Source organism: Aotus nancymaae, unplaced genomic scaffold (genome assembly GCF_030222135.1).
Source record: "Aotus nancymaae isolate 86718 unplaced genomic scaffold, 86718_ANA_hifiasm-v0.15.2.pri h1tg000016l, whole genome shotgun sequence".
NCBI lineage: Eukaryota > Metazoa > Chordata > Mammalia > Primates > Aotidae > Aotus > Aotus nancymaae.
The window spans coordinates 21,462,962-21,489,272 of NW_026988428.1; the positions used below are offsets into that span (position 1 = coordinate 21,462,962).

The 26,311-nt window shown below is 38.5% G+C and overlaps 1 protein-coding gene across 1 annotated transcript in view; it reads left to right on the top strand.

Annotated features, from left to right (window-relative positions):
- Positions 1-6,810: 6,810 nt before the first annotated feature.
- PAWR (pro-apoptotic WT1 regulator) overlaps positions 6,811-26,311 on the top strand; it is a 107,643-nt gene continuing 88,142 nt past the window's right edge. The window contains exon 1 of the mRNA XM_012442035.2: positions 6,811-7,326. Coding sequence (XP_012297458.1) covers positions 6,811-7,326 — 516 coding nt within the window. The remainder of the gene's footprint in view (positions 7,327-26,311) is intronic.

Below are 26,311 nucleotides of genomic sequence, written 5' to 3' on the forward strand. Positions count from 1 at the left end.
CAGAGTTCTTGTGTTTGTGATACATAAACTTATATACTTGTACTACAAATAGTGGATATATCTGCATGTAAAGATATGTACTTTATGCATCAATAAATAATATCAATAATAAAATGCATACAAAATGGCATAGAAATGTGTCAGGAAATGAATAGGGATTTTTTTCTGGATTTTTGTGATATTTGTGGCATTTGTCAATTTGTTAACATTCATAATTTAAAATAATTTTTCACTTATTCTAAATATTTATTTTCTTATGGATTCTTTTTCTTATAGAAAGTCCACCAAATTATGTAAGCTTCAGGGATCATAAAATCTAGGTCTTCCCTGGATAGGCCAAAAATCTGGTCTAAGATTACCTATAGGCAATTGGAAATAGAATATTCACTAGCTATATAAAAATAGTTTTACTAAATGGTTAAAAAACAGTTGCAAAAGAGAACCACATCTATTTTTAATATGGATATCAGAATTTTTTCTAGGTTTTTAATAATAGAAACATTATGTAATGTAATGGGCCTTCAAAAACAGCCTATAGAAAATAAAACCAATTTTTAGAGCTCTTTCTTATAGTGTACATCAATATGGGCTTATGATGTAACTCACTGAAGACAGAAATAAGATGTAGAGGTCTCTGCTGATCTGGACTTATGGAATAGATTGCAAAGTAACTGGAAATCTGCAAAATGGATGTATTGGACTTCCTATTCAATATAACAGGTTGAACACACGTTTATCTTTACTTCCTCAAGTAACTTCACTAAAACCAAAGTAAAATGATAAACCAGTAACAACAAAGAGGATGAGCAGTAAGAACAAAATTTTGGAAGATTAAAGATAGGAAGCAGACTTTAGCAGAGCGGAGAAAGGTAAATTCCAACAACCTACAGGAGACAAAGCCAATAAGAAGTAATCTTTTTTTTTGTCTTGCAGAGCCCTGAAAAAAGATTCAGAAATTGGAGGCAGCAGCATATACCTCTGAAACAGTGAAGGATGGGGGTGAAAACAGAAAGATCAGTTGAAACCTACACGATAAACAAATTATCAAATCCCCTCTGCAGGGCTCAGTAGCAAGGAAGCTATCTCTCCTGATCCTGGCAGAGGACTGGAAGTTCACGTTTACAGATGTTGAATTACAAAAGCCCTGAAACTGGGTATGTCAGATATACCAAGTAAAGGGATTATGTGAAAATCCGCATATTGAGTAATGAGACTCTGTCAGTCTCCTTTCCCTACTTGGCATCTGAAAACATTGGCAACTGACAACACAAGCAGAAATACAGTTTTACTCACGGAAAATTATTGAGCCAAAAGAGAAGCTCCACAGATGCTGTATTTGATGCACGCCTCCAGAAAAATCCCTGGGGTCAAACAACGGCTCCCTAAATGAGGACCATCAGTCAACAAGCTCTTCCCTTTCACAGAAGAGCTTTCAGTGAGTGCAGTGAGCTTTTCAGTTCTTCAGTCTTAAATATGAATAAACAGCAGACTGATGAGGAAGTGCTCTAACATGAAAGATGAAGATTAAAACAAATTTTAAAAAGTAGGCAATTTGCTTAGGGAGAAAAAAATGCTCAATATGTGTCATAAGGACAAGATGCTAGAGAAAAAAATGTCTAGAGAATAAGAAAGAGATTAGAAAATAAACAGTCAGAAACAGAAAATTCTATAGAAGAACTGGCATATAAAGTGAAGGAAATTTCACTGAAAGTAGAATAACATGCCAAAGAAACGAAAAAAGAGAAAAGATAAAAAAATTGTTAGAGAACTTCTAGCAGTCCAATACCTACTTAACAGGAGTTCCAGAAGGTGGGAACAGAGAAAGTAAAAGGAATGTCTTATCAAAGAAAGAGAATAAGAAAATTTCCCAACTGGAAGGCAGATACCTAATTTAAAAAATCCACTGAATGCCTAACATAATAATGATAAAAGACCCAATCAGAGCATATCTTCAGGATATTTCAGAGGATCTGGGTAAGAAAATGCAAAAATTTCGAGACAGAAGATACAATGCAATCAAAATGCCATTGGTTTTCTAAACAGCAACTCTGGAAACTAGAATATAATATAGCAATGCCTTCAAAATTATGAAGGACAATAATTTTTAACCTAGAGTCCTATGCTTCACCAAACTATTAATCAAGTGTGAAGATGAATTTAACACATTTTCCAATATGCAAGGTCTCTAAGAATGAATTATACTATCTTCAGAATATACTGAGGATATACTTCACTAAAATGAAGGGGAGAAACAAGAGAAAAGTATGGAATTAAGGAAACAAGAAGTCTGCAGAGAAAATGATTCTCAAGATGTTAGAGAAGCATAATCCCAGGATGACTGCAAAGCAACAAGCCTTAAAATCAATCCAGATTAAGCCAGGTGCAATGGCTCATGCCTGTAATCTCAGCACTTCAGGAGGCCGAGATCGGCAGATTGCCTGAGCTCAGGAGTTTGAAACCAGCTTGGGCAACACAGTGAAACCTTGTCTCTACTAAAATACAGAAAATTAGGTAGGTGTGGCAGTGTGTGCCTGTAGTCCCAGCTCCTTGGGAGGCTGAGGCAGGAGAATTACTTGAACCCTGGAGGTGGAGGTTGCAGTAAGCTGAGATCGTGTTACTGCACTCAAGCCAGGGCGACAGAGTAAGACTCCGTCTCCAAAAGAAAAAAAGAAAAAAAAATCAACAACCACATTAAAGCAGGGGATGGAGGGCTCCAGAAGAGATGTTTCTCCCTGCCCTCCCCCCAAAAATGAGAGAATAAGATAGAACAGAACTAATAGCTTACTCAATGTGATTAACTTCATTGAGAGGAGGAAAATTTGGGTATAAGCTCAGGACTAGTATATAAGAAAAAAGATGATAAAAAAAGAGGCAAGATTAAACTGCAGAAAAATGGTTAAAACAAAAGGTATAGTTGTGCAACAAGGAAAAACAGTTGTAAAAAAATGCAATCATAGTACACTACATGACTCAGCTGTGAACAGTAGTTGTATAGTCATAATACTAAAAACATTGAATGTTTATTCAATAAAAATCATGATATAAATATATTTGTAGTGTAGGAGTATGAAAAGTATTTTTGTCATTAGTATATTAGAGCTAAATCTTCTTCTATGAGATATCTAAAAATGGAAAAATCAAGACATACAATAGCAGATATACACATAAAAAATATGAAGATCTGTAAACAGTTTAAAAAGTTTAAAGTTTTGGGTAAGGTTTTCAGAGTGGGTAAGGTAGAGAGAGGATTGCTGTTTTTTGTTGTATTCCTTGTAGAACTAAAGTATGTAATTTTTTATAGTATGCACATGTAATATTTTTGTGTTAGAGGATGAATTACATATGCTCCAGAAATATCTGCATTTAAGGCAAAATGGCTACTTCCCAATATAATAGCTATCCATACATATTAATAATACCATGCCTCAAAAGCATTAAGACTTTAACATCCAGAATAGGTTTCACTCTGACATATTAAAATGAATGTTTTGTCGGCATTATCATATTTCTTTTTATTATTAAAGGCAAGTGCATAGCTAAAAACTGGTTATTTTAGGCTAACTCAGAGGTGTTCAATGGGGGAAGAATTTTATCCCAGGGAACATTTGGCAATGTCACAATACAGGTGGTGGGTTCTTATTGGTATCTAACAGGCAGAAGCCCAGGATGCTGCTAAACAGGACAACAAAGAATTATCCAGCCCCAAATGTCAATAGTGCTGAGGTTGAGAAACCAAGCTCCGAGTCTTTGAGGATTATTTCATCAGAACGCTATACATAAAGATTGATGATACGCAAACATCTTGCAATTTAGGACTGACTCAGCTAAATACATTGGTGCAATGTTGGAAGCAGTCCGGCTGTGAAATATACCTTCGGGAATATTGAGAATGGTAAAGACAAAAGGTATAATAAATGATAATAATAATAAAACACAGAGCTTTGTACCTCAATAATCTCTTTCATCCATGGTTCCTAAAGAACTTTATAGACTAATAATAACTACTCTGGTAGTCACATACTATCTTTTATCTGAAGACTGCAGGCACTTTCACAACACTCTCACAATGTAGGAAGTATTATTATCCCCATTTTATACATAAGTAAACAGAGGCACAAAAGTTAAGCAACTTGCCCAAAGCCACACAAGTCAGTAGCAGTCAAAATCCTGACTCAGAACCTATTAATACTAAGAGAACTGGTCTAACCCATGCAGTGATAAATTTATGTGGTGTGTTATCCTAGTTCATTCAAAGTCTATCATTTTTTAGGTTGATATTGTATATTCAGTACCCCACCTATTTTACTTTCCTCTTCTCCCATATACTTTTTAGAGACCAAGGACTGTAAGTCCCTAGAAGTGACTATGTTTACTGAGTACCTTCCTCGAATCAAGCACACTTTATGTGCAGTGTCAGTTATCATTTTTGCTGATTTTATAGTACAGAAAGCTGAGTGCCAGGTAATTTAAACATGCCCAAGACCTCTCATCTACTTAACATAGGTTTGTACCCAGGCTGACTATACCCTCTCCACTATATCCTGCAGCCCTTCTAAGAGAAAGTCCTCTGTTAAGTTACAAAGCATATTAATGTGAATACATTTAATGTCCCACCCTTCCTTACTCTCCTTAAAACTCAGAAAACAAAATAATGACTATGTAATGGAGAAATTTCAGGTGGCACACTGGGGTTGGTACCAGCTAGGTAAACAGCTGCTCACCCTTTTAGTCCTATTCCCAAGAAAAGCCTTTAATTTTCTAAGGATTTTTCCGCACCTCTCTCCATACGTTCCAGACCAAAGACCAGAACTGTCTTTCCCTGAGAAACACACAGCATGTGAATCACTTTCTTCTGTTCCCAGTTCTGTGGCAGGCAAACACTGATTGCTCACTCACCACGTGCTCCTGGGCAAAACAGGAATATTAAGTAGGAAGAAAAACTTATGTTAGGTAAGAGTGTGACTTAGGGCTCTCCTACTTTTTTTTTTTTTTTTTTACAAAATGGAGACCTGGCATTTGTCGCCGCCCACAATTGTGCCCTGACATTACTTGGATATAGAAAGGTCTTCTCAGGTGCGTCAGTGGCAGCCCACCCACCACCTCTGATCCAGAAATTTTAGATGACTTGCATCTGAGGATAAGCCTCTGGCATGTTAACAATGAAAAAATAGAGACAATCACTGCCCATCTCATCTCAAATTAGCATCAGTGCAGCATTAGTGCTTTGGTATGGAGCTTTGCTGCTAAATTCAACTCTCTGTAAAGAGGAGATGGAGAGACAGGCTTAAGAAAAAAACTCCAAGACTGGGATCGCCAATACAATAAACTGTCGAACTTTTGTCTCCCGCAAGTCTAAGATATTAGTAAGTCCTTCCTCTTGGCCAACCCTTTTCACCAGGACACCAGTTTTCTTAGAAGGAGGGTGCTGGGTCTGTTTCTGTTCCTTCTATTCTCCTGTCCGCTGCCCTAAGTACATCTGAAAAGGGAGCAGCGACTAGGAAAAGAGACACGTGGGTATTTTCCCATCCTGTCTAGTCATTCCCTGAATCATCACAAGTTATCGCACTTTTCCCCTTAGCCAGCAGCGTTCGAGATTTTCTCTCAAATAATACGATCTTGTACTTAAAAGGAAGAGTGGTGGGAGAAAAGAGAGGCGGAGAAGACGAGCGAGGAGAAGGGCGTGGAGTGCCGTTCCCGCCCCGGAGTCGTAGGCGCCGGGAGTCCGGACGCCGCGAGGCTGCTAGCCCAGGAATGTGCGGTCCAACCCGCCGGCCGCGGGCGGAGCGCGGCGGGCGCGGTGTGGTCGGCGGCGAGTGCAGAGCGGAGGACGGCGGGCTCGAAACAGGCGGCAGCTGCGGACGGGACGCGGCGCCGCGCACCTGAGCGCCGGGGGCGGGGCGTCAGCGGCCACGACCCTACCCACCGCGCGCCGCGCCCCTCGTGCACGGCCTCGGCCCTTTCCGCTCGTGCTTCGGCGCCGCTCGGCTGCCTTCCCGCCCCTCGCTCCCTCCCTCCCTCTCTCGTTTCCCTCCCTTTCGTCCTGGGACTGCTTGGAGCTCCGCAGCGCGAGTTTGCTGCGGTTCTTTCGGCGCGGCGGAAGAGTGCGCCAACTTCGGCTCACCTGGGCGCCAGATCCCAGCCCCACGCCTCTTCCCCTACAAGCTCCTCCGAGGTAAGGGGCTGCCCGGCCGCTTGCTCACACCCGTCCCCTTCCCCACTCGGCGGGACAGCTGGGTCCCCGCCTCCTCCGCGAGCCGGCTAGGAGCTCCGCGCCTCTCCCTGGGTGTGGGGGTGTCGCTGGCGGGGACCTCGGACCGGCGGTGGCCAGAGCGCGGAGCAGGCGATACGACGGGCCGACAGGTGGCGGGTCTGGCCCTAGTACCTCGACCGCCTCCAGCGCGGACCCCGGTGGGGACGGGGCGGGCTGGCCAACTTGGGGGTGGGGTCAGTCCTCTCTCCTCCCTTCGAGGGGCGGCGATCGTCGGGGTCCTCATTGTAGGTGCATGGGAGAAACTTTGCAGGGTGGGGACCCGGCGGCTTCTCGCCGATAGGGACTAGTGGGCACGCTTGAGGGCTCCTATAGGCTCAGCCCGGGGGCAGACCCTCGGGTCGGGCGGGGACCTTACGCTTCCCCTACCCGCCCCCTTTTGTCTTTCCCCTCGGACCAGCTAGCTGCTGGGGGAGCGGTGGCCGGCCCCCTCCTGGAGGTCGTTCCCTGGCATCCTCGGGGACGGAGGAAGGAAGAGGCGGCAGCGGCGGGAGCCCTGGTGGGCGGCCTGAGGTGAGAACCCGGCCGGCCCCGCTGGGAATATGGCGACCGGTGGCTACCGGACCAGCAGCGGCCTCGGCGGCAGCACCACAGACTTCCTGGAGGAGTGGAAGGCGAAACGCGAGAAGATGCGCGCCAAGCAGAACCCCCCGGGCCCCGCCGCCCCGGGAGGGGGCAGCAGCGACGCCGCCGGGAAGCCCCCCGCGGGGGCGCTGGCCACCTCGGCGGCCGCCGCTGCCAACGAGCTCAACAACAACCTCCCCGGCGGCGCGCCGGCCGCACCTGCCGCCCCCGGGCCCGGGGGCGTGAACTGCGCGGTCGGCTCCGCCATGCTGACCCGGGCGGCTCCCGGCCCGCGGCGGTCGGAGGACGAGCCCCCAGCCGCCTCTTCTTCTGCGGCATTGCCGCCCCGGCGTGACGAGGAGGAGCGGGACGGCGCCCCAGAGAAGGGCAAGAGCTCGGGCCCTAGTGCCAGGAAAGGCAAAGGGCAGATCGAGAAGAGGAAACTGCGGGAGAAGCGGCGCTCCACCGGCGTGGTCAACATCCCCGCCGCAGAGGTGAGTCGGGCGGGGGCCGCAGCCGGGCCGGGGCGGGCAGACGCCTCCGCTGTCTTCCTCCTGGGAGTCCCGGGGGCCCGGAGTTTTCCTCTTCTGGCTCGTACTTGTCCCTTCACCGAGTTAGGCAGGCAGGGAGTGATGGAGTTTTATTCTCAACAAATGCTTCCTGGGAAGTTCCTCAAACTCAGAGTAGGACATGTGCCCTCTTCAGGCTTCCTGGCCAGGTCTCAGATCCAGGATCTTTCTTTACCGTGGTGGAAAGACAACTTGTGGCTCTAGGACTTGCCCACCTGGACCTGGCTGTTTATGCTTGATCAGTTAGAAAAATTGATTAATGGTGGTGACAACATTCTCTAGGGTCTCACGTGCCCGTGTGAAGTTGCCAGTTTATCTCTTTCTTACCAATGTTTAATAGCACCTGTAAAGAAAATGTGGCCTTAGCAATTATCCAAGACAGCTTTATCTTCCAGTGAACTTATGATGAGTATATCTAAATGAATGTATGCACTCTTTCATACATAAATCAACTGTTCATAAGTTGTGCTCCTAAACACATACATAGGTTTTTCTCTGAGGGATATTTAGGACAATAGGGATCCTTTAGTAACCTACAGTTCTGTTTGCTAAGACGATCTCTTCTTGTTTTTGAGTACTGTATCTGAAATACATATGTGGTAGGGTTTTTTGTTTGTTTTGGGTTAATTGTTTGCATTTTTGAGCATTTTCAAAATGTTGCTACAGGTAGCAGCATCTTCTCGTTAGAGTGACTGGTAAAACATTTTTACTAAGTATATAATCACACCACCTTCTACCAGAAACAAGACAATAATCTCAAACAAGTTTTGGTTACTTTAATAGTAGCTCATGGATTTGAGGAAGTGGCTCAACTACCTTGTTTCACCTAAAATAGTTGCATCTTTTTCTCATTGACCCTTTAGCTTTCTACTCTTTTTCTTCCTGGCTTTCTTATTTTACTCAACTTTGCCACCCGGTAAATAACTATTAAGAATTTACTAACATTAATTGTGGTTTAAGTAAAAGCATTTGCAATAAGTTAGGGTGTATATTAAATACACCTAAATTTTTAGAATTAATATGATTTCCATACTTAGAAAATCATAGTGTATCTTTGTGTAGGGTGTATTTTTATATGAGTGTTTCAGAGATTTTTATCAGCCAGCAAAACTGTCCTCTGTGGTTTGCTCCTTGCACAAAAGATCTGTTATTCATTAAATTGCTTTAGAAGGAATTCATAAGAGTGGTAATCAAATTTCCATTTTTTTTTTCTTAGTTAAAAATATGAAGATTAAGGGGAAATTGAAGACAAAGCTTTGGGAAAGCTACATTCCTCAACTTTATTTTTAAAAGTAGCTGATAGTCCAAATAAAAGATTTTGTCATTTTCAGTCTTTTCCTAATTGTTCATCTGACAGGGGTCTTATTTTGGGAAATAACTCAGCAGATGTTAAACTTCACTTTTTTTCTGGCTGCATGTGCTAAAATTATTTTTCAAGTACTTCTTTTTTTTTTTTTTTTTTTTTTTTAACAAGGATAATGTTTACTGAGGGAAGGAAGTAGGGTGTATCTTGTGAGATCCTAAGAAACATCTTTTGTTAATACCCCTGCTTTTGAGTAAGAGAACATAGTGCTGAGAATGTAGATGACTCCCCACTACAATGGAGTCTAATACTCTGGAATGTTTTCGTTTGGGTGTTGGCAACTCCTAAATTTAATCTTCCTTAAAAACAAACAAACCAAGGGTACCTTTTTTTTTTTGTCTGTGGAATTTGAACCTTTTTATTGAATAGGGAATTGAGGACTGTTTTTTTAAGTGGTAACTATGGCTCTATCCGTTTCAAGCTGTAGGACCCAACAAAACATAATAATGTTTTACCACAGTATCTAATTAACAGACATATTTCTTGAATGCCTCCTCCTTATGTTTTCATTTTTTTAAAACAAATTAAGTATCTCAGATTATTTTAAAGTGGTAAAATATGTGATGCAAAACTTTTAAGCTGAGCCAATTTCATGTCTTTATATTGTTGCTTTTTTAGAATTGTGTGCCATTTCTTCTAGTAGTTTCAACAGTGAAAATACCAGTTGTTGTGGAGTTTCTTGTGTAATATTTAGTTTAGCACTCCTGTTTTAAAAAGTCATATATATTTTGCAAATTTTTCAGGTATGAAAATATGTAAAAGGATGAAAACGACCAATCTATATTCAGAAGTAGTCTTATATTTTATCTAACGTTGAGTAAGACTCTTATTTTCAGACATGATTCCTATCCATGTTTATATTAGTAGATTAACATGTAGTTCGTATGTAGATATCTTGTTTTAATGGTTGATAAACATGAAACTGCTTCAAGGAAGTACTTACGAAACATCTGTGTGATACGTTTATTGTGACTTTGATTACCTCATTTTACTAGTTATAGATTATATAATACTGTTATAAAGGTACCTGAAAGCAGCTAAAGATACCAGAATTGATTAGAAGATAGTTATAGGTGAGGAACCAGGTCAAAAACTGAAACTAGTTTGATTTGGGAGGTAGGAGACTGGATGGTTATTGTGTGTGATGAATGGAAATTCGAAATATCCAGAGCTTCTTTAATGAGATAAAATTTACTAAGAGTTTTTTTTTTCATTGTTTTTTCTAAATTTTTACATTTTCAATTTTTTTGGTAGTAATTCACCTGAATTGCGTAATTTGGACGTGGCATACTTCTTGCCAATAATTTTTGTGTGTGTTTATCAGATCAGTCAAATGTTTGTTACATACCTGTTAAAGACACTATCCTTAAGCACTGGAGAAAACAAGAATATGGCAGTGTGTATTTTCAAGGAGCAAGGCTGTAAACTAGGAAGAAGGTTAAGGCATGATTACATGAAAAAATTTAAGTACTGAGTTAACAGTTTAAAAGCCATCTTTTTTTTTTGAGACAGAGTTTTGCTCTGTCACCAGGCGCCAGGCTGGAGTGCAGTGGCGCGATCTCGGCTCACTACAACCTCCGCCTCCTGGGTTCAAGCAGTTCTCCTGCCTTAGCCTCCCTAGTAGCTGGGACTTTAGGCCCACGCCACCATGCCCAGCTAATTTTTGTATTTTAGTAGAAATGGGGTTTCACCATGTTGGCCGGGATGGTCTTGATCTCTTGACCTTGTGATCCTCCCGCCTCGGCCTCCCAAAGTGCTGAGATTACAGGTGTGAGCCACCGCACCTGGCCAAAAGCCATCTTAATGAAGCACTAACTATTTATTGGAAAAAGTGTGTGTTTAAAGGCAGGAGATGATTGGGCTGGGAGAAGCTATTGAGGTTGAGAATCTTGACCTGAGTCTTAAACTTTTCAATGCCTGTATATTTTTACATATATTCTCACATATGTATGTGTATACGTAACTGTTTGTAAGTATATTAAGTATCAGCATACAGTGATTCTTAACTGGAGCAGCACATCGGTAACATGTTGGGATCTTTTAAAAAAATGTTTGTTCATGCTAATTTCTTGCCCTCTTTGTCCCTTTACCCTACCCTCTTTGTTCCTTCACCTCACCCTCTAATAATTGAATGGATCTACGATGGATCCCAGGCATTAATTATTATTATTATTATTATTATTATTATTTTTGAGACGGAGTCTCGTTCTGTCACCCAGGATGGAGTACAGTGGCGCGAGCGATCTCGTCTCACTGCAACTTCTGCCTCCTGGGTTGAGGATGATTCTCCTGCCTCTGCCTCCCAAGTAGCTGGGATTACAGGCGCTTGCCACCACACCTGGCTGATTTTTGTACTTTTGGTAGAGACGGGGTTTTACCATGTCGGCCAGGCTGGTCTCGAACTCTTGACCTCAGATGATCCTCTTAGCTCAGCCTCCCAAAGTGCTGGGATTTCAGGTGTGAGCCACCATGCCTGGGTGCATTAATATTTTTATAAGTCCCATTTGCTTCAAATGTGAGTCAGTGTTAAGAACTATTGGGCTGCAGTCTGGGCATAGAAATGAATAGGACGTAAGCCTTGCCCACAAGGTGCTCTCAGGTAATAAAAGGAAATGTGAAAAGCAGAGTAGTAAGTATAACTTAGTGTCTGAGCAGGGTACCTAACCCAGGGAGGAGGAGGGATAGTTGAAACCTTCCTAGACAGTTATATACTTGTTTTCAGGGTGCTTGTGACGCTTTTGCCATAAATAGGGTTGTATGAATGGGTCATTGGAGATGGTTGCCATAGAAAATACAATCTTTCAACAGGGAGAGGTGGCACTGAAGTTTTGGTTTAAGTATAAAAGTTAACATATGGTATTTAAAACTTCTGTTTTAAAATAGTGGTTGGATAAAGTGGTTTAGCTTCAGTGGTTGGCTGAAGTGCTTTGTTTACTATCTTAATGCTCACAGTGATCTCGTGGTTGTTGTAGTTACTCTGTTTATCCCCATTTCCAGAGGAGAAAATGGAGACTTAGAGCTTAAATGATTCAAGATCACATAGAGAGTGAGCAACAGAGCAATATTTTAAATGTTTTTGTGCATTTTGTGTGTATGTATATATCTAGGGAAAGTTTTTAAGAATTAGCCTAGCTTTTATTATTCAGCATATTTCCCTAGATTTTTTACATAACTTTTTACTAAAAATTATCTTAAGTAATTTAAACATCTGAATGAGGAAAACAGTAATGGTATGGAATTGAGTAGAATTTCAGGTCAAATTCGTGGACTCAGAGATTGCTTCTGACCCTCTAATTTAAATTAGCAAAATTTTGAACACCACACTCTCAGCAAAATGTAAATTTATTTTTGTCTAGTGGTAAGAAAATGTGGATCTTTGATTTTACTTAAGTGATATATTTTTCTATGAAGATGGGATCATAACACCTACTTCATAGTTTGAACTTGGGATGGTAAAAGGGAAGATAAAGGAGCATTAAGCATATAGAAAGCAGTTTTAAGTGAACAGGTTAGATCATAATCAGTTAGTATATTTATTGAACATGATATAGGACAAGTTCCACTTAGTAAACTTTATAAATCCAGGTTGATTAAGAAATGCCTTTTGTTTTTCCCATTATGCCCCAGACTGTCTACCTTTCTGTGTGATGAGTCAGGAGAGAAACTAATAATGACTCAGAGTTGGAGAAAATTTGATTTGTGAATGGGGTAGGTATAGTGTTAACACTGAGTCTGCTTAGTATAAAGCCTGGGCTGATATTAGCCCAACTTTCCTAAATGTTTTAGCTCACTGGTAAAGTAAATTGAAATTTTAATATTACCAGGATTTGTACTGAGTTGTCTAAGCTGGGATGCCATTTCTCATAAAAATAATAATTACATAATTAAAGTAGATGACATTTATGTTGTGCTTATTAAGTGCCAGGCACCCTTTTAAGCACTTAACGTCTATTAGTGCATTTAGTTCTCACCACAGCCCTATGGGAAAATGGGACAGAGCGGGGATATGTTACTTACTCGTTTCAGGTCATATATGTAGTAAGAAGTAGATGAGAGATAGTCTGCACTCACAGTCTTGTGTATAATAAACCATCTTAACTCTATACCTCAGTGTATTACATAATGTATATCTAGTTTAAGAAATACAAAGAATATTTTAGTGTTAAATTGTTAGTATATGACTATAGAATTTGAAAATAGCCCTATTTATGCAGGATGGATGAAGTGAGACTTTAATGGAAAATTTTGAGAACAAATGAATATATAGACACTGGCATTAAAATTCTTATTTAAAATCATCAAGCTAGTGACCTGTTTATACTATTTTTTTTTTTTTTGAGATGGAGTCTTGCTCTGTCACTCAGGCTGGAGTACAATGTGGTATGATCTCAGCTCACTGCAACCTCTACCTCCTGAGTTCAAGCAATTCTCCTGCCTCAGCCTCCCAAGTAGCTAGAACTACAGGTGTGCGCCACCACGCTCAGCTAATCTTTGTATTTTTAGTAGAGATGGGGTTTCACCATGTTGGCCAGGCTAGTCTCAAACCTCTGGCCTCAAGTGATCCGCCTGCCTCAGCCTCCCAAAGTGCTTGGATTACAGGTGGGAGCCACCATGCCCAGCCTGTTTATGCTATTTATTATTTCTGCATTTTTTTAGCACTATAATGCTAAATAATTATGCCATTTAATAGCAAGATTGCTATAATGTTTTACAAGTATAAAATTATTGGCAAATATTAAGGTTTGACATTTTCTCAGTGCTTTTTTCCTTTTTTAAAAAATTGAGATACAATTTACATACAGTAAAATTCACCCTTTTAAAGTGTACAGTTCAATTTTTTTTAATATTCACATGGTGTGCTCTTAAGTGCTTTTATATTTTCATCTTTAGTTTTCATTATGTTCCTAGAATCTGTGGTGCCTAAGTTTTAGCTTTCCTTTCAGTAAAGTGATATGGTATTCAAATTATGAGAAGCTATTAACTTAAAGTAATTTAATATCAGCCTTTCCCACATTTTACAGAGAAGATGAAATTATGGTAGGATCTCAATTTTAAGTTTCTTAAAACTTGGGCACCTACTACCATTTGTTTGCAGTATAATACATGTTTATTAGGTTGGTGCAAAAGTAATTGTGGTTTTTGCCATTGAAAGTAATGGCACCAGCTTAATAATTGGATTAATTTTGTACCAGCCTAATAATTGGATTACTTTTACACAAACTTAATAATTTAACGGTGTGTAATACTTTCAGTTTGCTTAAATTTTTACATATCTTTCATGGAGAACTGCAAAGCTCTGTTATCTAAACATTTGAGAACATTGATTCAGAGTAAAAAAGGAGTTTCCAACGCTTACCACTTTAGTTATATTACTAGAATCAGTGTCCTAAAAGATGTGTCGGGGGGGGTCCACCCCTACCTGTATCACTTGTGTTATTTATTTAAAATGCAGATTTCTGGGATCCACCCCAGTCTGGGTTAGGGATTTTATCTAAGAGTCTGCATTTTAACTTGAGTGATTCTTGTACACACTAAAGTTTGAGAAGAACTAACTTAAATACCCTATACTAGTTTATTGATCCGTTAAATGAAATAGATACTGATTATCTAACAGGATTGTTATATGAATTAAATAAAATGATGTTTGTGAAAATGTTGTAAAAATGCCCAAATCATAAATTGTAGTTACTATAGAGATTAATTTTCTATGAGATTGTAAACATTCTCATTTTTTTCTTCCAATTAAAAACTGTACATATTTTAACAGACAACTTGAGCTACTTGGAAATTCAAAGTACTTTAAACATTTATGTAATGTCACATACTTAGTGCAAAATACTGTGTCTGCCTTGCCTCTTTTCCAGAATTTAGACAAGTCTAGATGACAGAAACACCTCTAATAGTTAAATGTGTAATTAGAACTTTACTTTCACTCATTTTTAAGTTTTACGTATCTTTAAGTAAAAGCATATAATTGCATTTATAAATGTATTTGATAATTAGCAACTCAAATTTTTAAAGCAATTGTTTTTGCCATCTTATCAAACTACTATCAAGTGCAAAAATTTTTCCCATTGATTAAAAATCTTATATATTAGACCTGTCTGGCAGTTGATCTTAAATATTATTTGCATAAGTGCTGAGTTCACTTTCTGTTTAGATCTTAGTCAATTGTGTTACAGCCATATACCTACTTGTATAGAATTGAGCCTCAGCCACCTGTTACATTTTCCTTAGGCTATGTAAAAGTATGGCACCATGGCTGAACGAAATTGTAGGAATACTTAATTTCTAAAAGCCACAAAATCACACACTTCAAAGGTAGAAACAGCTCCAGCAAGTTCAAATCTTAGCATGTCAGTTGACTATTACCTGTTTATTCTGTGATAGTTTTTGGAGATTTTACTCAACAAATTTTTGTGGGTCACAGTGTATTTTTCAATGATAGTCTCATTTATTTTAAGTAGTTGAGGAAATAGGGCAGTTGTATTTTGAAAATTAATATTTTGTTAGACTTTGCTGAAATGAACAGATAGGAGAGAATTTATATTGTAGATTACAATTCTGTAGCAGCTGAAACTTTGTTTTCAGGCTCTTCATAATAAATTATATGGGGCCAGGCACTGTAGCTCACACCTCTAATCCTAGCACATTAAGAAGCTAAGGTGGGAGAATCAATTGAGCCCAGTAGGTCGAGGCTGCAGTGAGCTGTGACTGCTCAACTGCACTACAGTCTGGGGGACAAAGACTCTGGCTCAGAAAAACCAAACAAAGCAAAACTCTAGGGGGATTAAGAGAATAGGATAAATAAAAATAATAAAATAGAGTTTGAAATACGGAACCGAAACAGATAAAATTAACTTAAAAAGACATCTTTTGGGCTGGACTCAGTGGCTCACACCTGTAATCCCAGCACTTTGGGAGGCCAAGTTGGGTGGGGATCACAAGGTCAGGAGCTCGAGATGATCCTGGCTAACACGGTGAAACCCCGTCTCTACTAAAAATTTAGAAAATTAGCTGGGTATGGTGGCATGTGCCTGTAGTCCCAGCTACTCAGTAGGCTGAAGCAGGAGAATCGCTTGAACTCAGGAGGCAGAGGTTGCAGTGAGCCGAGATCGCACCACTGCACTCCAGCCTGGGTGACAGAGCTAGACTTCGTCTCAAAAAAGAAAAAAAAAAAAAAAAAAAAAGACGTCTTTCAGACTAAGCTTATCTATGGTCATATAAGCAAACTATTTAATATTTTAGAATTTGCAGATTACATAAAGTATCAGTTGATTTTCTATTTTTGGAGTTTTTTTCCAGAATATTTTTTAGTAGTGTTTAAAAAGAATATAAATCTCAGAAAGAAGACAGTTAACGTTCGAAAGATGGTGCTTGAGGAATAGGAATAAAAAGTATGATTATATTGAAATAAAGAAGTTACTTTTAGGTTTCAAATTCTTGATAGACTTCTCCATATCCTGTAATGCAAGCAAAAGTGGATGCAAATTAAATTTATATAAACCTAATATTTTTCAGCTGGTAGAAGTAATGTGTTGAAAAGGCAGTGTGTTCATTGTAGTTTCCTCATGGAAATAAAGTCAAGGAAAGGTAGAAAAACCTGTTATCTTATACATATTAATATTTGTGTTTCTAATCTTATTTCTGTGTATCTATTTGAGAAATGGAACCACACTATTGATTTGTGTGTGTATGTAACCCCTCATCATTGGTATTTTTATGATGTTATTCTATAACTTCAAAAATAGGGGTTGATGTGGATTTTTTTGTTTTGTAGTTTTTAAGAGAACAGGGGTCTTGCTTGTTCCCCAGGCTGCAGTACTATGGTGTGATCACTGCAGCCTCAAACTCCTGGGCTCAGCCAGTCCTCCTGCCTCAGCCTACCAAGCAGCTGAGAGTACAGGCATGAGCCACCATGTCTAATTGGATGCATGTGTTTTGTCCTGTTCGATGTTAAAATATTTAACCATTACTTCTTTGGGAAAGGACCTTACTGCTTATCTGCCTTATTATGTGGCTTTTTGATTAGCCCGTAAATAGTCTTAGGTAACAGTTATTTCTTTCTTTTCTTTTTCTGTTTTTTTTTCTTTTCTTTTTTTTTTTTTTTGAGACACGGTCTTTATCACCCAGGCTGAGTGCAGTGGCACTATCACGGCTCACTGCAGACTCAGCCTCCTGAGTTCGAGAGATCCTCCCACCTGAACCTCCTGAGTAGCTGGGACTACAGACTTGCACCATCATGTCTGGCGAATTTTTTAATTATTTTTTTGTAGAGATTATGTCTCATTATGTTACCCAGGCTGGTCTTGAACTCCTGCACACAAGTGCTTTGGCCTCCCAAAGTGTTGGGATTACAAGTTTGAGCCACTCCACCTGGCCTATTTTTTTCTTTTCATATATTATGTTTCCTGAAACATTCCTCAAGAAAAGTGTTTGTGCCATTGAAAGTGTCTCATAGGTATAAGTCCTTTAGGTAATTGTGAAGGATGATCAGAGGTTTTTTTCTTTTTTTAAACCTCTGTAACCCTTGATTTCACTGGGAAATTGGTGGTTAAAGCTGCAGTAATTATAAATGTATGTATGCTATAGTTGAGATAAGTTCCTAAAACTCGTCATGATATGCAAAATTGCTCAATAAAAACTGTAGGGCATATGTGAAGATGGAGTTTGGGGCATAACACTCAAAAACATTTAAAAAGCAGAAACCTGATAAGAACTAGCAGTTTTACACATGTTAAATGCTTAATAAATACATGAATACTACAATAAATGTGACACTTTACTTTGAAAAATACCTAAACATTTAAAGAAGAGTGTTGGAAAGTGCAGCTTGTGAATTGCTGTAAAGTGATAGGAAGAAGGTTATCTGAAATTGAAGTGAGTGTTACAACAGATGTGGATGGGTGTAGCACTTAACATATGCAGTGAACTAAGGTAACTGGCAGATGTTTGGGGTGTATATGCATATAGTTCCACATGGCTGGGTTGCAGTTTTCTGAGCCTGCTGAGCATTCTTGCATTTACATGTAAGCAAACGCAAAATTAGTGTTATTTGCAACTTGTTCCCTGACATATGTTTTTATCAGTGGCATTGGGACAGATTCATGTTTTTCTAAACAAATGTTATACCATGTATGTCTATCCATAGATATCTCTATCCCCATCAACGTTTCTAAAATATGTAAAACATTGTAAAAACATAGAAAACAATGGCTTGGGAAGATCTATCCAAGTAATGACATAGAGAAGATGTATAGGAAGCAGAGAAATGGGAGTACTCATGTAAGAGTATACTAATAATGATTGCTAGGGCAATGGTGGTAGAAAAGGAAAGGAGGGATAGATTGCAGAGATATTTCAATGGTATTAAAAATTACGTAACTGGATGTTTTGAGCTGGAAAAATCTTTAGAGATAATCTAGCCCATTAGAAAAAAACAAAACATTAATGTAGACTTTCCAGAAAGCATTTACCTCAAAACTTAAGTTGCATTTCAACCTTGACCATTTTCCTCTAGCTAGGTCTAGCATATTCCCCACTGCTCCTGGCTCCACCAGGTGAATACTACCTCTGTATCAGGGATTTTGTTTATTTTATTACCTCTTACTTACTCAGCCTCTACCTCCTGGCTCATCTTGTCGTGCAGAAATGTTTCCTTAATGTTGTGTTACCTTCAGCTTACTGTTTTTTCCCCATAATTGGTCAGTTTTTTAAAGGCAACATTTTTACCTGCTGACTGCTCATTTCTTACTACTGTATTGAAATGCATCTTTCTAAGATTGTGATCTTTTTTTTTAATACCAGTGTCATAAACTTGTGACCTCTTATAATTGCCAAATGTGACAGATTCTTTCATCCCATTTGTCTTCTCTGTAGCATTTGCCCTTGTCACTCCTCTTATATGTTGCAACATTTTTTATAAGTTGGTTTCTTCAGAAATATTTGAATGCCTACTGTGTGTCCCAGGCTCAGTGCTATGTGATAGAAAATATTCACCAGTCTTTAAGGAACTTCTAATCTTCTCTCAGGGAAAAAGATAAGTAAGTATAGTTTAGTATAATAAGAACGATTATGGAGAAAAGAACAAAGTACTGAATTAGCACAGAAAAGGGAGCCATGGGCCAGATACAGTGGCTTTTATCTGTAATCTCAGCATTTTGGGAGACTGAGGCAGAAGGATCACTTGAGGCCAGGAATTTTAGGCTGCTGTGAGCTATGATAATGCCACTGTACTTCAGCCTGGGTGACAGAGCGAGACTTTTTCTCTAACCACCATCACCGCCGCCACCATCACCCCCTTCCCCTCCCCCCGCAAAAAAAACCCTAAAGGGAACCATTAATTAAGGAAGTCGAGAAAGGCTTTATATATGATGCGGTGGTATTATGCTTTAGGTCTTAGTTGGTAAGAAGGATTTTCCAAGTGAAGAAAGAAACAGAGTAATATTTCAGGTAGAGCAAATAGCACATGCAAAGGCATATAACTGGGAAGTAATAGAAATAATAACTTTATATTGCATGTCTACTGTATGTCCAGTGCTGCACAGGAGGCTTTCCATGTGTTACATCTAATCTTCACATTAACTCATGAGGAAGGTTTTTGTATTTATCATTTTACAAGATGAGGAAGTTGAGCCTCAAAGAAGTTTTGACTTGCCCAAAGGCCAAACTGGCATAAGTTGGCTTTGACTTCAGGTCTGTTTGGCTGCCAGTGCCCACATGTTGGTTATCATTGTTGGAAATAAGCAGGATATGTTCTAACAGAGAAAATGTTGATGTTCAGAAAATTCATGATGGGGAGTGAATGGAGAACAGGTAAAGAGGAATGATATGGGCCAATTGTGTTGGATTTTAATGGCATGCCAAGGAATTCAGACCTTATTCTGCTGTTCAGTATTGTTGGCTGGGTACTTCCTTCCTCTGTCCATACCTGTTTATAAAATAACTCTCACAGGGTTTAGAAAGAAAACAGTTTTGTCTGCTTAATTTGAAATCATTAAAAAGATTTTCTTGTTCGGAGGCAGGTATCTATTCAAAAGTAGTAAACACATAAAATACTGTAAAAATAACATACATATAGTAGAATAAATAAAAATTCCCGTATGGATTGAAAAGAAACTAGAGAATAGGATCTAAACAAAGTTGTATCAAGTGATTTCTTTCAATTACAAAATAATTATGTAATGAATAAATTGGAGAACGAGCATTTTGGGGTGGAGGGCAGACACAGTGGAGATGGGGAACTTCAGTGATATTAAATTGCTAGAGTTTGATTCTAGTGTAGTCATGGAGAAGTTTATAGCTTAATGTTATCCCTGAGTTTGTACTTTGCCCTGCGCTTTAATGTAAAAGCAGATGTTTATTGCATTCTGATTCTTCTAGTTCATTCTGAAATACAGATGGTAGGAATACAGGTGTTTAAGGATAGGCATTGCTTTTGAATTTTTCCTCATGTATTATTTGTTTAACTTCTACAAATGTTTTCTCCAGTAGTATCTTAGAGGAACTCGGTGGCATCGCCAAACCATGTTTTAGGAATAGTGTTTAGAAAATTTGAAATGAAATAGCAAATCTAGGATTGTGTAAAAATCAGCTATAGATTATTATTTATAAATTTAACAAATTTTCTTCCATTTTTATTTTTATATATTGGGATTATGTTCTATGCACAGTCTTATAACCTGCCTTTAAACTTGACATTGTCTTATGATTTCATTTTAAGCTTTTTTTAAAAAAAGAAATGTTATTTCTTTGTTGTTTCATAATATATGTTAATTATTTCTTTGCTGTTTCAAACACTTTTGTTTCATAATCATTATCATTGGATAGTGAGTGATAACTAGTACTTTAATTTTTGGAATACAGTTCTTTGATGTCACACACAAAATAAATGTATATATCCAGAAATTTAGTCATTCTACAGACATTGTTACAAGGTTTTTATTTCCAGTGTCTTTACAAATATCATAGATGTGTTATTCTTAATGTCTACAGAATATTCTATAATTTGGATGTTCCAGTGTAGCTAGCATACATTTACTATCTTGTTAGTACATGTTAGACACTGTACTAGGCCTTTTGAACTCTTGAGTTAATATAGCTGTTCTGTTATCAGCACTGCCAGGATTTGGACAAACTCTAATATTTGTCCTTGAGTACTTTATAATCTAACTCAGAAAAACAAGATTATATAGGATAATTCTTGAACATTAAAAAATGAGTATAATAAAATATTAAATGTTAGGTCATACTCTTGGTACAGATATTTGAGGGAGCCCTGGAGGATTGAATGGTCCAGGTAATTTTGTGGAGGGAATGTTGAGATTTGAACTGAATCTTGAAGAACTGATAAGAAATGGACAGGTGAAGAGGAGAGTTCTGTTTCAGACTGTGAAAGCAGAGTGGGTACTGGTACAAAGGTGAGAATTAGTAACCTGATTGGGGTAGAGGGTTTATATTAGGAAACAATAATAGCAGGTAAAATTGAGGGAGCAGAATAGTGAAGAATCTTAAAAACAAGCCTGAAGGTTTTTGGTTTGATGTGTCCAGCTACAGGAGAAATTGAGCAGGATGTGTTCATATTGTGAGTACAAAATTTTAATAAGATCAGCTATTGGGCTGTGGTACACAGAACAGATTAGAAGGAGAGAATAGAAGTAAGGAGATTAGTTGGGAGGTTGTTGCCATACTCTAGTTAGGGAGACATTATATGTGAAATCATTAGAACACTATAGTAGAATACAGTTTATTAATATGTTTTCAGTTTTATGACTAGTTGACTGTTACTGTCTTCAGTTGGAGTACAGAAGGGAGCTTATTGTCTTGAGTCACATGATAATTTGAAAGACTAAATCAGAAATTGCTTATACTACAAGCTGGCTTTTAGAATATTTTATTATTTTAATTATGGGTGAAGAAAGGTATTTATATTTCTGAATAAGCAGGCCATATTAATGAGAGATTACATTTGTGTGCTTTTTGAGCCTGGTACTATTCTAAGTCCTTCACGTGTATTGATTCATTAAATCTTTAGAACAGCTTTAGATGGGCCACTGCTATTATTATTTCTATTTTACAGGTGAGGAAAGCAAGGCATTGAGAAGTTCAGCTTTCTGATTTGAGAAATTAGTTGCTAATGTGGTGCTTGCTTCCATTCTTTATTTTTTTTTTTCTACTGTTTCCAACTTCACAATGGAGTCAGTGTCACTCACCTTTTAAATACTAGCCTGAGCAAAACAAATATATTAAGCTTGCTCTAATTTTTTTTCTTTCCAACTTTTAGACTCAGGGGGTAGATTTGCAGGTTTGCTGCATGGGTAAATTTCGTGTCTTGGGAGTTTGGTGTACCGATAATTTTGTTACCTAGGTAATCAGCGTAGTACCCATAGTATCCTCACCCTCCTCCTACCCTCCGCTGTTAAGTAGACCCAGTGACTATTCCTTCTTTGTGTCCATGTATACTCAGTATTTAGCTCTGACTTATAAGTGAGAACATGCAGTATTTGGTTTTCTGTTCCTGCATTAATTTGCTTAGGATAATGGCCTCTAGCTCCATCCATGTTGCTGCAAAGGACATGATCTTGTTCTTTTTTATGGCTGTGTAGGATTCCATGGTGTTTGTGTATGACATTTTCTTTATCCAGTCAACTGTGGATGGGCATCTAGGTTGATTCCTTGTCCTTGCTATTGTGAATAGTGCTTCATTGAACATACGCATGCCTGTGTCTTTATGGTAGAAAGATTTATTTTTATTTATTTTTTTTTGAGAGACAAAGTCTTGCTCTGTCACCCAGGTTGGAGTGCAGTAGCGTGATCCTGGCTCACTGCAACCTCCACCTCCCAGGTTCAAGAAATCCTCCCATTAATAGCTGGGACCACAGGTGCATCACCACGCCCAGCTAAAATTTTTTGTATTTTTAGTAGAGACAGGGGTTTCATCGTGTTACTTAGGCTGGTCTTGGGAACTCCTGAGCTCAAGCGATGCACCCGCCTTGGCTTCCCAAATCTTCTCACCTGGGATTACAGGCATGAACCACTGCACCTGGGCCTATGGTAGAATGATTTATAATTCTTTGAGTATATACCCAATAATGGAATTGCTGGGTCTGGATGGTAATTCTGTTTTAAGTTCTTTGAGAAATCTCTCAACTGCTTTCCACAGTGGCTGAACTAATTTACATTCTCACCAACAATGTTTAAGTGTTCCCTTTTCTCTGCAACCTCACCAACATGTGTGAATTTTTGACTTTTTGATAGTAGCCATTCTGACTGGTCTGAGATGGTATCTCATTGTGGTTTTGATTTACATTTCTCAAATGAATAGTCATATTGCCCATTTTTTCATATGCTTGTTGCTACGTGTGTGTCTTGTTTTGAGAAGTGTCTGTTCATGTCCTTTGCCCACTTTTTAATGGGGTCATTTTTTTTTTATTTGTTGATTTGCTTAAGTTCCCTATAGATTCTAGACTTTTGTGGGATGCATAGTTTGTAAATATTTTCTCCCATTCTGTAGTTTGTCTTTTTATTCTGTTGATGTTTTGCTGTGCAGAAGCTCTTTAGTTTAATTAGGTCCCACTTGTCAATTTTTGTTTTTGTTTCAATTGCTTTTGGAGTCTTCATCATGAAATCTTTGCCAATGCTGATGTTCAGATGATATTTCCTAGGTTTTCTTCTAGGGTTTTCATAGTTTCAGGTTTTACATTTAAGTCTTTAGTCCATTTGAGTTGATTTTTTATCTGGTGAAAAGAAGGGGTCCAGTTTCAATCTTCTGCATATGGCTAGCCAGTCATACCAGCACTATTTATTGAATAGGGAGTCCTTTTCCCTTTGCTTGTTATTGTTGAGTTTGTCAAAGATCAGATGGTTGTAGGTGTGCAGCTTTATTTCTGGGTTCTCTGACCTGTTCCGTTGGTCCATGTGTCTGTTTTTATACCAGTACCATGCTGTTTTAGTTACTGTAGCCTTGTAGTATAGTTTGAAGCCAGGTAGTGTGTTGCCTACAGCTTTGTTCTTTTTTTTTTGCTTAGGTTTGTATTGGCTATTTGGGCTCTTTTTTGTTTCCAGATGAATTTTAGAATTTTTTTTTCTAATTCTGCAAATAATGTCATTGATAACTTGTCAGAAATAGCATTGGATATAAATTGCTTTGGGTAGTGTGGCCATCTTAACAATATTGATTCTTTCTATCCATGAGCATGGGCTGTTTTTTTCCATTTGTTTGTGTCACCTCTGATTTCTTTCAGCAGTGTAGTAATTCTTGTTGTAGAAATCTTTCACCTCCTTAGTTAGCTTACTCTCCTAGGTGTTTTATTCTTTTTTGTGGTGGTTGTTATTACATGGGATTACATCCTAATAGAAGAATTTAACCTTGTGAATTGCTTATATGAGGAATAAAAAATGCTAATATGAAGTATATTACCTTTTTTTTACCTCTTATTTTAAGTTCTCAAAATCTCAGACCTCTGAGAAGGGGGTGCGGTTTGGCTGTTGCTGGGTTACTGAGTTTGAAAGAGGAGCTCAGACTCAGCTCTTTGAATGAGAGACTTCCAACTGACTGGTAATGGAGTCACTGAGGGGCACAATAAGACTGGTTTCAGCTGTTACTACCTGAATGAATGCTGCCATAGTGAATAAGTGAGGCTCAGGTGAAACTGACAGGAACAGGAAGCAAACTTGAAGAACAAATCACTTCCTCCTTCTCCAGCCCTGCAGTTTCCTTCTCTCCTTTTGTATTGGTAGAGACTGACAGAAATATGATTAATTTGACTCATTTAATAATGGTTGTGATAATTGAGAAATCTGACATCGAACTTGATATTTGATAATATTAAGAAATCATTATTATTTTAGTTGTGATAATGGTGTAGTGTGTGTTGTAAAATAATTGTTTTAGAGATATATATTGGTATATTTAGAGAAGAAATGCCTGGGATTTACTTCCAAATAATATAGGACAATTGGTTGTGGGAAGGTAATAGAAGTATAAATGAAATTGATATTTGTTGAAATTGTAGTAATGGACAAATTTGGATTCATTTTATTATTTTCTTTACTGCTATATATGTTTAAAATTTTCCAGAAAAATAAAATCATTTTTTGTGATACATTCAAATTAATAAAACTGATTCTAGTTGAGGGGTACGTATGTAATCTAATGCACACAGTAAACTTGGTGATAAGTAACTTGGAGAGGATAAAACAAGGAGATAGGCTAGAGAGTAGAGGCTGCAGATTGGTGGTAGCACTTTAGAGTTGTCAAGGAAAGCCTCTCTGGAGCAAGGCATTTAGTTGAGATCCAAACTTTGGAAGAAGCCAATTACGTAAAAATTAGGGAAAGGAACTGGGGTAAAAAATAACATTCTAGGTAGGAGAAACGGAAGACATTGTGGGGAGAAAGAAAAACAAAAACAAAACAAAAAAATATCCTAGGTAGAGGGAAAAGACATTACAAAGGCTTTGAAGCAAGTAACTTCATGAAGTATTCATCTTAGAGCAAAAGTTGGGTAGGTGAGAAGAGATAGGTAGAGACCAGGTTATGGTAGAGTTTGGAGTTTAAGTGCAATTGGGAGCTGCTTGTTGGCCGAAGCAGAAGAGGTACTTGATCTAATTTTTGTTTCAGAAAGATCAGTTTAGGTTGTAGGTAGAGAATGGGCTCTGTGTGTGGGAAGGAAAGAGAGGGCAGACCACTACAGCAATACAAGGGAGAGTGACCAGGTGAGTGATAGGGGCCTTGGAGAGGTGAGAAATACGTTCTCTTAGAGGTAGAACTGACAGCACTTTCTTTGAGAAGCAGAGCCATCAAAATGATAAATAGGTTTTTCTTTAGAGCAATTGGGTGGATGGTGATGCCATTAACTAACAATATACTGCTATTCTTGCAGTAAAAGGATGTCTCGCAAAAGTACAGCTTTTTAGTATTTTTATTTTTAGTCATAGGGTCTTGCTATGTTGCCCACGCTGGCCTTCAGCTCCTGGGCTCAAATGATCCTCTTGCCTGAATCTCCCAAGTAACTGAGACTACAGGTGCACAACTGTGCTTGGCTGTAGCCTTTTTATAGAAATTATGATTGAGCCTCTTTATAAATAACCTAACATTTTGAGTATATGCTAGGCATTGTTCTGAGTTCGTGACATGTATAAACTTATTCGATTATCCTCAACAATTATATGAACTATTCGTCTTTATATCCTTCATATTGAGGAAACTGAACAATTGACATGGTAAAAAACTTGCCTCGTAAAAAAAAGTATACACCATGACCAAGTACAGTTTATCCCAGGTATGCCAGCTGGTTCAGCATTTGAAACTCAATTAATGTAATCAATCACATTAACAAGCTAAAGAAGAAAAATCTCATCATAGTAATAGATGGAGAAAAAGTATTTGACAAGATCCAGTACCCATTCACAGTAAAACTTCTTGGTAAACTAGGAGTAGGTGGAAATGACCTCAATTTGATCAAGAATATCTACAAAAACCTATAGCCATATATTTGAATTCAGAGAAGCCACTTCTACCCTAAATACACCTAAGGCCTGTGTTTCCAG